The 14,243-nt window shown below is 36.9% G+C and overlaps 2 protein-coding genes across 4 annotated transcripts in view; both read left to right on the top strand.

Moving 5' to 3' along the window:
* rfng (RFNG O-fucosylpeptide 3-beta-N-acetylglucosaminyltransferase) overlaps positions 1–6,931 on the top strand; it is a 9,973-nt gene extending 3,042 nt beyond the window's left edge. The window contains exons 3-9 of the mRNA XM_083555748.1: positions 1,589–1,637; positions 1,740–1,842; positions 2,266–2,419; positions 4,574–4,659; positions 5,238–5,403; positions 5,708–5,793; positions 6,002–6,931. Of these exons, the coding sequence (XP_083411874.1) occupies positions 1,589–1,637; positions 1,740–1,842; positions 2,266–2,419; positions 4,574–4,659; positions 5,238–5,403; positions 5,708–5,793; positions 6,002–6,068 (711 nt within the window). The 3' untranslated portion in view covers positions 6,069–6,931. The remainder of the gene's footprint in view (positions 1–1,588; positions 1,638–1,739; positions 1,843–2,265; positions 2,420–4,573; positions 4,660–5,237; positions 5,404–5,707; positions 5,794–6,001) is intronic.
* dcxr (dicarbonyl/L-xylulose reductase) lies at positions 6,002–13,265 on the top strand. Of its 3 annotated transcripts, none has more exons than XM_083555765.1 (10): positions 6,002–7,372; positions 7,556–7,826; positions 7,923–8,023; positions 8,152–8,249; positions 8,790–8,944; positions 9,028–9,070; positions 9,157–9,256; positions 10,981–11,045; positions 12,611–12,728; positions 12,945–13,265. In XM_083555765.1, exons 3-10 carry the CDS (start codon positions 7,972–7,974, stop codon positions 13,046–13,048), a joined length of 735 nt encoding a protein of 244 aa, XP_083411891.1. In that variant the 5' UTR covers positions 6,002–7,372; positions 7,556–7,826; positions 7,923–7,971; the 3' UTR covers positions 13,049–13,265. The 3 variants fall into 3 exon arrangements, with proteins under 3 accessions (XP_083411891.1, XP_083411892.1, XP_083411893.1); XM_083555766.1 differs by having other exon boundaries at positions 7,142–7,375; XM_083555767.1 differs by lacking the exon at positions 6,002–7,372 and having other exon boundaries at positions 7,564–7,834; positions 7,930–8,023.
* Positions 13,266–14,243: the final 978 nt, after the last annotated feature.

The raw sequence follows: 14,243 nt of genomic DNA on the forward strand, positions 1-14,243 counted from the left end.
GTTAGCAAACTGGTTGGGTGAAAAGAAACTGAAAATTCCACCTTGGCTGCACACAAACATTTACGTAAGTGTTCAATGTTGAGTAACAACAATACTCGGAGAGAACTGTTTCACAATCAGCCTCATAAAAGAACTTTCAGTTAAATCGCATTGGACTGACAAACACAAAGGATCTTTTCACAGCTTTAACCAGTCAGAATAATATTTCTGCTGTACAAAGTTTAACAACGTTGTGTTGAAAAAACCTTTCGCCTCCAGTTTCATCTAAAGCAGCTCTCACTAAGATGGTAAGAAGTGCACAATGATCGAATTAATTTCCTGGAAATGAAAGTACATGTGTGTAAAAGTTGCAAAACGTAACACTCTGAAAGAGGCTTTTGTTCAGGCAGTTTATTTGGCCATGAGGTGTAATAAAACCAGCCAAGTGAATACAGGACTTTTTTTTTTTTTTTTTGTAAAATGTGTCAAGAGCTCTGTTTATAAAGAGACCTTTTATGATTACTGCAGAATGCTGAAATGGATTTAGGATATGAGCACAAAATCTTCCAAAATCCAGTGCACACTTTTTAGATGGCAACGTTAGACCACAGTCACAGTGCTGTTGAATTCTTCGTTGTGATTTCTCAGTAGTTCAGGCAGCAAAGAGAAACCAGGTGTTTATTAATGCACTCATACAAAACCACTTTCCATATCTCAGGATTCAAAGAAGACATGCTTTTAGACTCTTTTCTGTTCTGGCCCCAAGGTGTGGGAATTACCTTCCACTTGATTATATAAACAGCTGAGTCCCTTGCAGTCTTGAAACAACATCTAAAGATGTATCTGTAAGATTTTCTGAGTTTGTACTTCTCTGAGCTTTAGACTAAAGGTATTCTGTGTGCTAATAAACCAGCACAAGAAGTCACTCTGGATGAGGCCAAATGTCATAAATGTAGTTTTAAAATATAAAACAACAATTCTTTCATTTTATGTTCTCTGCCAACAGTCAGCTTTTGGAATATTAGCAAAATAAAGGGCAATGATTAGGGTATTCAATGGATGGAAACCACAGCATAAGTAAATCAGTTGTTGTTGTTATTGGTTTGAAATGTGCTGCATCGGATTTAAACTCTCTTAGATGTCGGAAATGGTAAGATCACCCTTTCAAGTTTTAAAACACAATGATCAGCCTGCACCCGTCTTTTCAAAGACTTCACGTTAGGGGAGGAGCTGCCGAGTCGTGCAGTGTATATTTGAGTATAACTATACTAGTCTGAGCGATTTCTAACAGAAGCAATAATGCACTTGGCCCATGCATTTGGTGTCACTGCTACAGAAATGTCTATGCAAATATAAATAAATAATTTTATTTGACTTTACTACTTAAGTAACTACAATTGTGACTGGTCCAAGCCGGTAATGTCCCCCCCCCCCCCCCCCCCCCCCGAGTGGTTGTTGATTACCCTTGGCTCACACTGTGCTACAGGTAAATGGCATTGGAAATGCTAGAAACACCATAGAGTTCAGATCAAAGATGACTGAGAAGAACATCTGGTAGTTATAATTCCTTAGCCAATGTGCATCAACACACTCTCTCCGTCTCTTCCAGACATTTATCTTCACTGATGGTGACGATAAGGAGCTAAAGCAGAAAGCAGGTAATGTGCTACACATAACGAGCACACAGCACCTTCTTTTAACCAAAAACATGTTGTTCATTTCTTATGTGTTTCCTTCCTTTATTGGTTCCTCTATTCAAGGGGGCAACATCATCAACACCAACTGCTCAGCGGCACACACACGCCAAGCGCTGTGCTGCAAGATGTCTGTGGAGTACGACAAGTTCATTGAGTCACAGAAAAGGTTTGTTCTTGCGGTGTGCGTCGAGTCGTCTCTTTCTTGGATCAGAGAGAGAGAGAGAGAGATTTCTTTCTTTCTTTCTTTCTTTCTTTCTTTCTTTCTTTCTTTCTTTCTTTCTTTCTTTCTTTCTTTCTTTCTTTCTTTCTTTCTTTCTTTCTTTCTTTCTTTCTTCCATCCATCCATCCATCCATCCATCGATCTATTTAATGAGGCATGTAATAATACTTTAAAATAAAAACAATGTAAAGGTACGTTAAAGAAAGTAGTAGGGGGAGAAAAAAGAGGAAAATCTTTTAGACAATAGAATATTGCTGAGCACGTACACTGTTTAAAGTATCCAATTACTAAATAGATTAAACACATCCATTTCACTTGCAATCATTTCAGTGTCATTGACGTCTTCCCATTTTCTCTGCATCAAACTAGATGGTTCTGTCATGTGGATGACGATAATTATGTGATCCTTCCAAGTCTGCTGCAGCTGCTCTCATCCTATTCCCACACGCAGGATGTGTACTTGGGCCGGCCCAGTCTCGATCACCCTATAGAGGCTCCTGAGAGGGTCAGGAGTGATGGATCGGTGAGCAGTTAACAACTCATAGAAGCTCATGAAACCAGTGCACTGTTCAAGTATCTATGCTTTTTCAGAGTATTTTCATTTTAAGAGACTTTTACTGTTACTTCAGTAAATATTAATGCATAAATATTGTTATATCTACAGTATCTCACAAAAGTGAGTCCACCCCTCACATTTCAGCAACCATTTTATTATCTTTTTCTTAAGGGACAATACGATAGAAATCAACTTGGATATATTTTGGTCAGTGTGCAGCTTGTATACCAGTACAGATTTACTGTACTCTGAAATTAACTCAACATACAGCCATTATTGTCTCAATAACGTGCAACAAAAGTGAGTACACCCTAAGTGATAAAAGGACACTTATAAATGTGTGTATCTTGTATTAGAGCAGTTAAAATTTTGTGCTTTTGAGTACAATCTCTCATACTGACCTGGATTTTCAACATGGCACCTCATGGCAAAGAGATTCTGAGGATTCGAGAATTAGAATTGTTGCTCTCCACAAAGATGGCCAAGGCTATAAGAAGATCGGTAATGTCCTGAAACTGAGTTACTGTACATTTACAGAAGCATGAGTGCTGCCAGCATCGCTTTAGAGGTTGCAGAAGTGGAAGTTCTGCTTGTCAGTGCTCAGACCATATGCCGCACATTACAACAAGTCAGTTTGCAGGGCCATCGTCCAAGAAGGACCTTGGACCTGTGATACGATGGTGTCCAGCATGTGTGGTGACACCCTGGTTAGGAGTACCTTGAAAATTGTCTTGCCTACAATCAAGCATGGTGGTGGTAGCATCATAATCTGGGAATGCGGAGCTGCGGTTCATTGAGGAAAAATGGATTCCAACATTTACTATGACATTCTGAAGCGAGATACGGTGCCCTCCCTTCAGAAACTGGGCCGAACTGCAGTATTGAAGTGAAGGTGATTGAGTGGCCAAGAATGTGTCCAGACCTGAACCCTATTGAGCACCTGTGGGGCATCCTCAAGCAGAAATTGGAGAAGCGCCTAACATCCAGTCATCATGTAATATTATGGAGGGGTCAAAGAGGATCTCAGCAACAACCTGTGCAGCACTGGTGAATGTCATGCCCAGGAGGATTAAGGCAGTGCTACATAATGGTGCTCACACAAAATATTGACACTTTGGACACAGTTTTGACATGCTCAGGGTGTACTCACTTTTGTTGCATTACTTAGACAATAGTGGCGATTTGTTATTTTCAGAGGACAGTTAATCTATGCTTGTATACAACCTGCACATTGACTACTCTAAAATATATCTTAAGTTTCATTTCTATTGTATTGTCCCTTGAGAAGATCTACTTAAATGGTTGCTGAAATTTGGGGGTGTACTCACTTTTGTGAGATACTGTATATGAAGAACCAACAGAAAATTCTCTCCTCAAAAAGGTCTGATTTCGCAGGAGAATGGAACAATGAATGTGAATAGGTATAGTTTAGAAAAAGATGTAAAAAAAAAAAAAGATCTGTTGTTCTTGTAAAAGGAATAATCACTGAATTCCACCTCTAGTACTAATTTAATTGTGTAAAAAGAGGTTAAAACATTAGGGGGAAAAAATTAATAAAGAAAAATGTATATTTGTTATATACAGTAATTTCTCGCCTAAAATCCTAAAACGTATACAGTACAGTACATCTTAAGGCTTTATAAACCCTTCCTCTGCTCTTAAACAGTTTCAATATTCTTAAAAATGTTTAGGCTAGAAAACGCTTATTTTACTGCAAAAATCATTTGAATAACTTTTAACAATACTACCTATATACTGCGAAATCCTACGATACAGCAAAGAAAAAATGTAATGTTCTATGTAAAAACCCGCATTACAGTGAGACTACGAAAGCTGAGCCACGATGTGGCGAGGGATTACTGTATTGTTATATTGATATCATTTACATAACACACAACAATTAAATTTCAAGTAATTCATGAGTAAACAGATTATTCTTTTTTTAATTGGTGCTTGTGGTATAGTGGCCATAGTTTAGGGGCTTGCTAGAGTATTTTTTTGTATATTTACTAGTATAGTAGTACAGCTTTTTTGTTTTTTTATCTAAAGCCGACACCACGTGGTATTAGTGAGAGTTGTCAGGATGATCTCTTAACCATGTAGATCATTTCTTTTTCCTAGACTTCTGTCAAGTTCTGGTTTGCTACTGGAGGTGCTGGCTTTTGCATCAGTCGAGGCCTGGCACTCAAGATGAGTCCATGGGCAAGGTATTCAAGAGTGTAGTGTGTGAATTAACATTGCTCCACATTGAATCCAACCTCTTTAAATAAACGTTTTTGTGCATATGCATATCAACTTACAGAACACTTTATTAGAAACACCTGCTCATTCATTGTAAAGCACAATGCATACAATAATGCAGATGTAAAACAAGTGGTCTGTGACTTTACCCCAGGCACAGTTGTTGGTGCCGGATGATCTTAATTGAGTATTCCGGAAAACCGGTATTTTCATGCAAAATTAGTGTACACAAAACCAAAAGCACCCAGTGAGCGTCAGTTCTGCAGGCAGATCGACACCTTGTTGATTAGAGAGGTCAGAGAACTCGACTGGTTCAATCTGACAGGATTTATTTATACACCCCTGAACATTAATCTAACATTGAGGAAACAGGCTCATCCAAACTGGACACACTTGGTCTGTTTCTAATTTCTGCTGTCCAAATTCTTTGACCCGGTGCCCACTGTTTAACAACATGAATAAGCAGGTGTTTATATTAAGTTCCCAGTGAGCATGGAAATACGATTAGCATTATCGCATACCAATGCTGCTCCGTGTTTCCCAGTTTGGGGAACTTCATCACTACGGCAGAGAAGATCCGTCTCCCGGACGACTGCACGATCGGTTACATCATTGAGGCGCTGCTGGAGGTTCCTCTGATACACACCAACCTCTTCCACTCACACCTGGAGAACTTGCAGAGGATGCCTTCTATGGACATTCTTAGTCAGGTCTGTGCCTCGAATCCTTTTCACATTACAGCTTATCTCCAGGGGGAATGGATTTGTGTTGAAATGAGTTCCAATACTTAATAAAAAGGCTTCCCCGAATGGATGAAATGATGATTAGACTCACCGGTATTAGAATGACACAGCAGAATGTATTATTTAACATATGTTTATATGACACTTATTTAACACTTGCACTTAATGACGCTTCATATTACATTAAACATTTATACTATTTTACATATAGTGTGTTAACCTACAACTCCCCCCACCACCCTTTTCACACACTGTTTGTTCACTGCTGTAGGTTACACTCAGCTATGGTGGTTTTGCGAACAGGAGGAACGTGATCCCTGTTGCCGGGGCATTCTCCTTGATGGAGGACCCGTCACGGTATGTTTATTGGGAAACATTTGTTCTTTATAGTTACAATCAATGGTAACAATATATCACAATACTGTAACTATTGTGCTGCCATCACACAAGCACATTCCCATTACCATGAAACAATTCGACTCTTAGCATTGTTTATTTTGCATGGATATACAACAGGCTGCCTTGAGTTCTGGATTTGTTATGAATAATTTTCCCCTCTATTTAGGTTTAAGACTCTTCACTGCTTGCTTTATCCTGAGACGGAATGGTGTCTCCGCAGAAGTCATCGCTGACCGCAACACGTTCTTCTGACAAGACAAAGCAACTCTCACAATACTTCACACGCATGCATTTATAAATCAGACTAGCAAGCTGATTATCCTGACAGTTAGCACTGCTGCTTTTTGTATAGCAGTCACGAAATATCTTTATTTTTTTTTTTATCAGGATAATTTTTTCAATATCCCAAAGTCTGATTTCAAAAGTAAAAGGCTTAAAATGCTAAACTGAGCTGTGCTCTAGTAAGCAGGCAATGCATTAGCAAATATCAGGTTTAGTCTGAGTCAGGTTTCACCTCCAGACGTACTCCTGAACATAAATAGAAGTTGTGAGGTCGTACTGTTGGGTTGAATAAGGTTTCGCTGTGTTGCAGCAAATTCAGTCCAGGAAGCATGGAATTTTAAGGCTTAAGGATAAGTGCATTTTATAGTGAAGATGACATGAAGGAATGAATCGAAGGCCCTTGCTTGCTGAGTTAAGTCGAGGAAAGTATGGATTCTTGCAGAAGTGACTAATGAAAAAACATTTTTTATAGATATATTCCCAATTCTACTGTGCACTATAAGTATGCCTTAAACACTAAGACATTTCATAAAGCTGCCAATTTTTATTTTTATTACTTTTTTAATTACATTATAATGTCTATGCTCATGAATGCACATGCATGGCTTTTCACTGCAGGTCAGTGTTTGTCATGAATGAACTTGCCAAAAAACAAACTAAGGTATTACTTTCCTAGATAGAAATAACACAAATGTTCTGTTGAGTGAACAGAAGGGGATTAAACGATGCAAAGCTGCTGCCAAATACTGTTGCTATTTGTCTCTTTATCCTGTTTTTCTTTCCTTTTGCAAATAAACCATGTTTTTCTTTTTTTTACATGTCTGTTTATTGCAGCTGAAGTTTTTTTTATTAGAGTCTGTTAATATACACAATATGGTTGAAAGTTTGCAGACACCTGACCATTCCTGATTCACTCCTGGTTTGCTGTTTATAATCGTGTCCTGTCTTCTGGATGTGGCTGTGAAGATCGCTTTGTGCACATGGGCAGGGAAGTTCCAGTAATTCTTCAGCATTGTTTTGTGTTCTCCCAAAATTATGATATTTGGGGGAAGAACCACACATGAATTTGATGGTCATTAATCTATATTCTTATGGCCATGGTGTCTAGATAATTTTTTTCTTGCATAAGCACCAACAAAATTAGCTTTAGATGCTATGAAAAAGATGTGTACCTACCACAAAGATCAAATGTAGTAAAATTCAGTATTAAAAAAAGATTTTGAGATGAACTATACAACTTGTGCAGGGGATACAGGCAGTCATAAGTAGAGTAGGCTATATGTACAGTACTGTAAAATTATGCCGGAAGCTGGTAAAAAAAAAAAAAAAAAGTTATTGTGCTATTGTGCTATTATAGCTATTGGCTAGCTATTGTGGTCGTAAAGTCGAGTGGTCGTAAGTCGCATATGTTGTAAGTCGGCGATTACCTGTATAAAAGTGAGGCAGTGCAGATTATATTTTCCAAATAAGTCCAAAGTGCAGGAATGTCTGTCAAAAAAAAAAAAAGTCATTATTAAGGTTCATATTAAAAATGGACTGAACAGTTATCCTGCTGTCTGCTGGTGAATTCTAGTGATTTGGTTCACAGTAAAGACACACTTTGACCTTGGAGAAACCTTTGGCCTGTTCCTCCTGTACAGTGTCTCCCAGCCCCTGCAGCTCTCCGCATTTCACTGGGAGCCACCAGGAGGAGGTGAAGAAGGAGGACGGTAATGCTGTTATTACTTTGAACCTTTTAGGCGAAAGAAAAGACCACTGTAAACCGCTATTGTCTTTCCCTCTGTATCCTGCATCTTTTCTTTCAGTAAAAAGAAGCAATTTTGCAACGCGCTGAATTTCGTGCAAATTGTAGCCATGGAGATCACGTTCACTGGCAAGCGCGCGCTCGTGACTGGAGCCGGAAAAGGTACTTTTATTTGTTGTCCTTTTCTCGTTAATGCACCGACGACGAGTGCCATAAAGCTGCTTATTTAACAGCGCTGTGTACAAACGGAGCGCTGTAATGGCCGCTAACTGACTCTGTAACACCTACAGGCATCGGACGGGCCACAGCTTTGGCTTTAGCGCGCGCTGGAGCGGAAGTCATAGCTGTCACGCGCACACAGACCGACCTGGACACGCTCGTGCACGAGGTGAAATAAAAATCTGCTAGCAATCGAGAAAAACCACAATAATCCCAATAACACCACAATCATCCCAATAAGACCCGCACTGCCCCCTCCTCCTGCAGTCTTTCTTTCTTCCTTTCAACCTTTTTTTTCTGTCTGTTTTTTATCTGTTTCTTTAATTCTTTCTTGTAGCATTTTTCTCTGTTTTTTCTCTATGTCTGTGTTCTTTCTTTCACACAGCATTTTGAATTTCTGTCTGTTTTCTTTCTTGCGGCATATTTTCTCTCAGGTTTTCCCTATTTTGTCTTTTTTCTTTGTTAGTTTCTTTTTTCTAGCATTCTTTCTGCCTGCTCTTTATTCAGCTTGACTTCCAGAGGATCTCAGGAAACATCCTCTCATGACTTCACATGTTCTCATATCCTACTGAATTATATTTATTCTTAAACAGTACTAGTTGTAATTAAAATCAAACATTTATATTTCTAATACCTTCATCTTCACCTCATTCCCATATGTGAAAAGTATATTAATTTATGCATAAATGTATTTATTTATTTTGTGCAGTGTCCTGCTATTAAACCCGTGTGTGTGGATTTGGCTGATTGGGCTGCTACAGAACGTGCACTAAAGGATGTAGGTCCTGTTGACCTGCTAGTGAACAATGCAGGCTGTGCCGTGCTTCAGTCATTCCTCGAGGTCACGCAGGACAGCTTTGATATGTAAAGAGATTTCCATATTTTCAGATAAATATGTATTCTATAATTGCACATTTCAGCTTGCCAGCTTTTAACTGTAATTGCAGGTCTTTCAACGTCAATGTGAAAGCAGCCCTGCATGTTGCACAAGTAAGGAGAAAGAAAAAACAGAACAAAACCAGTGCTTACTCATTATAATGGCACATGTTGACTGTAAACGGTGACTTTAAATATAGATTGTGGCCAAAGGAATGAAAGACAGAGGAAGTGGTGGCTCCATCGTGAACGTCTCCAGCCAAGCTTCACATCGGGCCTTTAAAGACCATGCTGTGTACTGTGAGTAGAAAGAATCTCTTTAATTATGTGCGTTAAGCTTTTATATAAATTTCCACTCAAACATTTTTGCAAACTAAGGATAGCTTTCTCACATGAATCTGGAGAAAAATGCTTTTGCTCTTTGTCTATCCCATTCTTTCTTTCTTTCTTTCTTTCTTTCTTTCTTTCTTTCTTTCTTTCTTTCTTTCTTTCTTTCTTTCTTTGTCTGTTTTTCTAACAATATTTTTGCCAATTTCTCTGTCTTTTTTTTATTATTTATGCTTGTCCCTGTGTGTAGGAAGAAGTGGTGTAATATAACAGATTCTGTTATCGTCCTTTTTTATTATTATTATTTTTTTTTTTTTACATACTAATCATAGTTAACTCACATTAAGCTGGGGGTCTGCTGTTTAAAATGATAAGATCTATAATTTTTTATTACAATTATACTGTTATTCGAAGTGTTTGTTAAGGGTGAATTCAGGATTTGGTGTGTTGTCTGTGTCCCACTTCTGTAAAGCAAAGGAGGAAAAATGACGCAATATGTCCTCCACAACAATCCATATGTTTCATATGTGGTGCTTTAAATGTACAAGCACAAGGAAAAAGCAAAAACTGCAGCTCTTGTGGGCTGTTCCTGGTCTGCAGTGGTCAGTATCTATCAAAAGTGGTCCAAGAAAGGAACAGTGGTGAACCGGCGACAGAGTCATGGGTGGCTCAATGATGCACATGGGGATCAAAGGCTGGCCCGTGTTGTTTGATACAACGGATGAGCTTCTGTAGCTCAAATTGCTGAAGTAGTTAATGCTGATAATGCTTGACAGGTCAGGACTGTTTTGCCAGCAAAAGGGGAACCAACACAATATTAGGCAGGTGGTCATAATGTTAGCCTGATTAGTAGCCCTAAAGTTATGCCTTGTCAGTGTATATACTGTGATTTGACACTCAGGTTAAAGTAGAAATTATTATAAAGTATAGATTTCCATATATGAAACATATTTATGAAAGAAAAAGATGCCTGCCTTAAACCACATTTTGATTTTGGCTTTTTATTTGTCTCAAATGTTAGAAGCATTATAACAACTTGTGTTGGTAAGTAGGTAAATGTTACTACATTCTACTGCTTTTTAATCAGTCTACGGAAGAAAAAGAACATAAAAATAGACTCATTGAAACATTAAATGCATCTGTAGGTGATGAATTTTAAATGAATTTAACATTAATGCAGCGAAACCAGAACCCACACACAAATTACATTCAGACACAGTGCTTAATTTGTTACGCACAAGAACATTGTGTGCTGTATGAGAGAAGGACTTTGTATTTCTTTGTGTTCTTGATAAAGATTTTTGTAGTGTATTGAGTGGGATGCATTTGATTATAGTTATTAATAGCTCTATTTATTGGAGCCTTTAATGGTTTATGAGGTACTGTATAGGCGTGTTTAATAAACAAATTTGCACGCCATTAATATCAGAATCCGAACACTGAAACTCATCCTAAAAGAAGAGGGCTCCCCACTACAATATAAGTAACTTCAAATGAAATTATTTTCACTAGGTGACATATATAACAGATTAAAATGATGACCAATCAGCAGCGTAAATGATCAACAAGGACTCGACCTGTCCATTTGGAATTTATGATGTTTGCTTTTACTGCTGTCACTTAATTTGCATCACTTCATGCAATTTTTTAAAGATATTTGAATATCTGACAATGTCATGTTCTCACTGCTAATGAAGGTGCTACCAAGGGAGCTCTCGACATGCTGACCAAAGTGATGGCTCTGGAGCTGGCACCCTACCAGGTAAACCACACTTACCTCTTTACCAGACCCACAGACGACCAAATAGTTACTACACTGAAAAAAATAGGAAATACCTTTGTATATAGTTTAATGAATGTAGCAGTTCCTATTATATTAAAATGATATATTAGTTTCCTATTATATTAGTGTGTGTGTGTGTGTGTGTGTGTGTGTGTGTGTGTGTGTGTGTGTGTGTGTGTGTGTGTATATATAATTATGATTATAATATAATTCAACTTTTTAATACTCTACTTTAATCAACATAGCCATGAATAAATATAGATGCTTTATGCAAATCTACTCAACACAAAGAAGGAGGACAAAATATTCTTGTAAAGGTTTTAAAGTAATTATGGTTTTAAATTACGTAAATTATCAGGACACCAAATGGAACTTTTGCTATGTTTCCACACGGACTGTTTATGATGTGATACCAAAGAAACTACCTCTTCCAACATTAACCCTCATAAGGTCTTCGTTTCCTGTTTACAAATCTGGTCTTTGGGGTCTATATGACCCCAACAATTGATAGAGAGATTATACAAAAAATATACATTTTTAATTATACAAATAATATATATATATTTTTGTTTACTTCTAATCTATTCATTAATGCTGTGTTTTGGGAGATATGAAGTACTTTTGTACTTATTTACCACACAATTCCTCAACTACACCATTAACTTGCATATGAAATATTAATTTTTTATGAAAAAATCACTTAAATGATGATCTAAATTTCTGATTTATGCTGGATTTATAGATTTTTTTTTTTTACAAATGAAGAAAAAATATTGAGTTTTTTTCCCATTCATTTCAATGTGGGGTCATATTGACCCCGAAGACCAGAAGTGTAAAAAAATTTTTTACATACCTTCAGAACAACCGAATCAAGCCCAGTTTTTTTGTGTGTGTATAGATAGATTATGTAGGAAAATTCACAAAATATTATTCCACTCAGATGAAGGGAACCCTTTTTTTTAATCAAGGAAAAGTCGATTGGGGTCATATAGACCCCAAGGACCGATTAAAGGTTAATACAGATTACATAATCAGAGTTGGGCTATTTAAAAGTAGACATTTTAGGCTTTCTATTTATATATTTATTACGTATGTAAGGTGAGTAATTTATGTGTCTGTGAAGAGAGACGACAGAGTGCGTACCCTGTCCGTTTATTATTTATTTTACAAAAGCACAGCATTTTGTTATTATGAGTGTATACAAATAAAAGTAGACCCTTTACAGATGCGAATGATATATTGCTCTTATCTGTATATTGTATCAAAAACAATAATTTATGCTTTTTTTGGCGTTATGATTTAAATGAGAAATTTTTATATATTTATCTATTTATTTATTTATTGGTGTCTACTATAATATTGGTAAAATATTGTAATAAAACAGACAGCACTGCCAGAATACATAATATATAAACCCAGTTAACTAAATAAAATAATATTCCTATAAAACATTGCAAAAATAATAATGGCATGTAGTACTGTATCGTGGAAATAAATGTAATATTTATAGGGTTATGTAATAAATATTACTCATTTTTGTGCAGATCAGAGTGAATTCTGTAAACCCAACTGTGGTGATGACGGACATGGCAAAAATAGGATGGAGTGACCCAGTGAAGGCCAAAGCCATGATATCACGTATTCCAATGGGCAAATTTGCTGGTGGGTTATAGGTGTGGGTGAAATTAATAAAACAGGGATTTTGGTAAAAAAGCTGGAGAATAAAGTGTAGCGCTGGCTCAGTAATAGGTAGTTTAATATATTATATTGGCATATACTGTTTTTTTTTTCAGTTATACATATGTATTTTAGTCTGCTATCCATCTAATTTACATAGTACAATATCTGATGATACGATGATCTGTTTTGTGGTTACAGAAGTGGAGGATGTGGTTCATGCCATACTGTTCCTGCTCTGTGACAAGAGCGCTATGACTAATGGAGCGTTCCTGCCGATAGATGGAGGCTTCCTGGTCAGCTAGGTTTAAATCCTCTATTAGAATCTCTAGGAGGATTGAAAATATGATGTGCTTTTATGCCAACAGCTAGTTTTCTTGACATGTATACTAAAATACTCATATAATTGGTATTTTAACCTGCTGCAAGTCCTTGTGGCCTGTGATACGCCATGTCATCATGTCTTACTGGGAAAACTGCTTTGTAAAGAGTTGAGATTTTTCTGTGATTAAAGGAGACAAATGAATCAGATTCAGTTAAATCAATCTTCAAATCACAACAAAACTTTTTTTGAACAAAAGTTTACTATCAAACTATGTAGTAAATAGTTAATATAGTAATTATAGTTAATAATAGTTAATAAGGTAGTTAGATCTCATTTTAGATTTATCTTCCTATGAAAAAAAAAAAAAATGCATGATATGAACATTAAAGGCTTCAGCGGATCATTTCAGAGAAAATGCATATCAGTGGTTATGCGATAAGGCAATTCAAAGAGATCGTAGTCTTTCTGTGTGTCTGAAATACATCCTTGGACAATTCTGACCAGTTTCCAAATTACCACTACATGTTTAGAATCTGATCGGGATGCAAGTCAAAAGCCATTTCCACTGAGCTATGGAATGCTTGGAATTTTGCCTTTGTGATTCGTGTGACATTCCAACATTTGACCTTTACTTCAAATCAATGACCACAGATGCATTGTGAATGGGGAAAACCTGTCACCACATCCCACGTAGTCATGAATCAAATTCCTGTCTGCATCTGGATTCGGCCAATAATGAGTATAAAACCTATTGTTCTTTAGTTCTTCAGTAGTTTTGATTTCTGATTTATTTAGGGTAATGCTAATCAGCATTCATAAGCACTTGCCTTAATATAGAATAAAAAATGTGTGTGAAAAAAAGTTTTGAAACCAACTGAGAAGGTAATATGCCCTCTTTTGTGACAGCAGAGTAATGGATCATTTTAACATGTTTAAAACCAAATAAATGATAACCGAAGAGTTAACATATCTATTCTGTTCGCCGATTGGATGTCCCACTGACCAGACCATACCATAAAATGTTTTAGCAATTCTGTTTAAAATACCAAATTTTATTTTATTTATTTTTTATTCACTCACATGACAGCAAACACTGGTAAGAGCTGTGGCAAATCATTAGTCTATACAAAGACTGAAAGTAAGGATGGAATTCATCCGGAAGGGAGACGGTTCCT

The sequence above is a fragment of the Silurus aristotelis genome, assembly GCF_946808225.1.
Source record: "Silurus aristotelis genome assembly, chromosome: 12".
Classification (NCBI taxonomy): domain Eukaryota; kingdom Metazoa; phylum Chordata; class Actinopteri; order Siluriformes; family Siluridae; genus Silurus; species Silurus aristotelis.

Coding starts and splice junctions, on each gene's coding strand:
- dcxr (XM_083555765.1), top strand. CDS start 7,972: ATGGAGATCACGTTCACTGGCAAGCGCGCGCTCGTGACTGGAGCCGGA. Junction 8,024..8,151: donor CGTGACTGGAGCCGGAAAAG/GTACTTTTATTT, acceptor TAACACCTACAG/GCATCGGACGGGCCACAGCT. Junction 8,250..8,789: donor TGGACACGCTCGTGCACGAG/GTGAAATAAAAA, acceptor TATTTTGTGCAG/TGTCCTGCTATTAAACCCGT.